At 65.1% G+C, this 372-nt stretch overlaps 1 protein-coding gene across 1 annotated transcript in view; it reads right to left on the bottom strand.

Annotated features, from left to right (window-relative positions):
• LOC104270656 (receptor-type tyrosine-protein phosphatase S-like) overlaps positions 1–366 on the bottom strand; it is a gene marked incomplete at both ends in the record, with an annotated part of 4,164 nt that extends 3,798 nt beyond the window's left edge. The window contains one exon of the mRNA XM_009865078.1: positions 186–366. Within this exon, the coding sequence (XP_009863380.1) occupies positions 186–366 (181 nt within the window). The remainder of the gene's footprint in view (positions 1–185) is intronic.
• Between the last annotated feature and the right edge of the window lie 6 nt (positions 367–372).

Below are 372 nucleotides of genomic sequence, written 5' to 3'. Positions count from 1 at the left end.
CCCGTCACTCATGCACCGCTGCAGGCCGACGGGCACGACCACGTATCCACAAACGCTCGCATGCACCGGCGCCACACGTGCCCCCGTTGGCTTCGCGCACGTCCTCAAACACATGCACGCTCCTGCGAACGCGCCGCCGGGGAACCCACGCGCTCGCTCGCGCGGGCGCGCTCACGCTCCCTTACATTTCACCGTGATCTGAGCAACGGCTTCTATGACTCCCAGACTGGACATGGCCACACACGTGTAGTTGGCGGAGTCCTTGACATCCGTGAGCTCCAAGACATTGCGGCCCACGGGCATGTCATCCTCGGGCGTGAGGTCCTCCGCTCCCTGCATCCACTTGACGTAGGGCATGGGCGAACCCACGGC

The sequence above is a fragment of the Apaloderma vittatum genome, unplaced genomic scaffold, assembly GCF_000703405.1.
Source record: "Apaloderma vittatum isolate BGI_N311 unplaced genomic scaffold, ASM70340v1 scaffold25562, whole genome shotgun sequence".
NCBI classification, from domain to species: domain Eukaryota; kingdom Metazoa; phylum Chordata; class Aves; order Trogoniformes; family Trogonidae; genus Apaloderma; species Apaloderma vittatum.
Note: the sequence above shows the minus strand (reverse complement) of the source record. Positions and strands in the feature narration are given on the sequence as shown.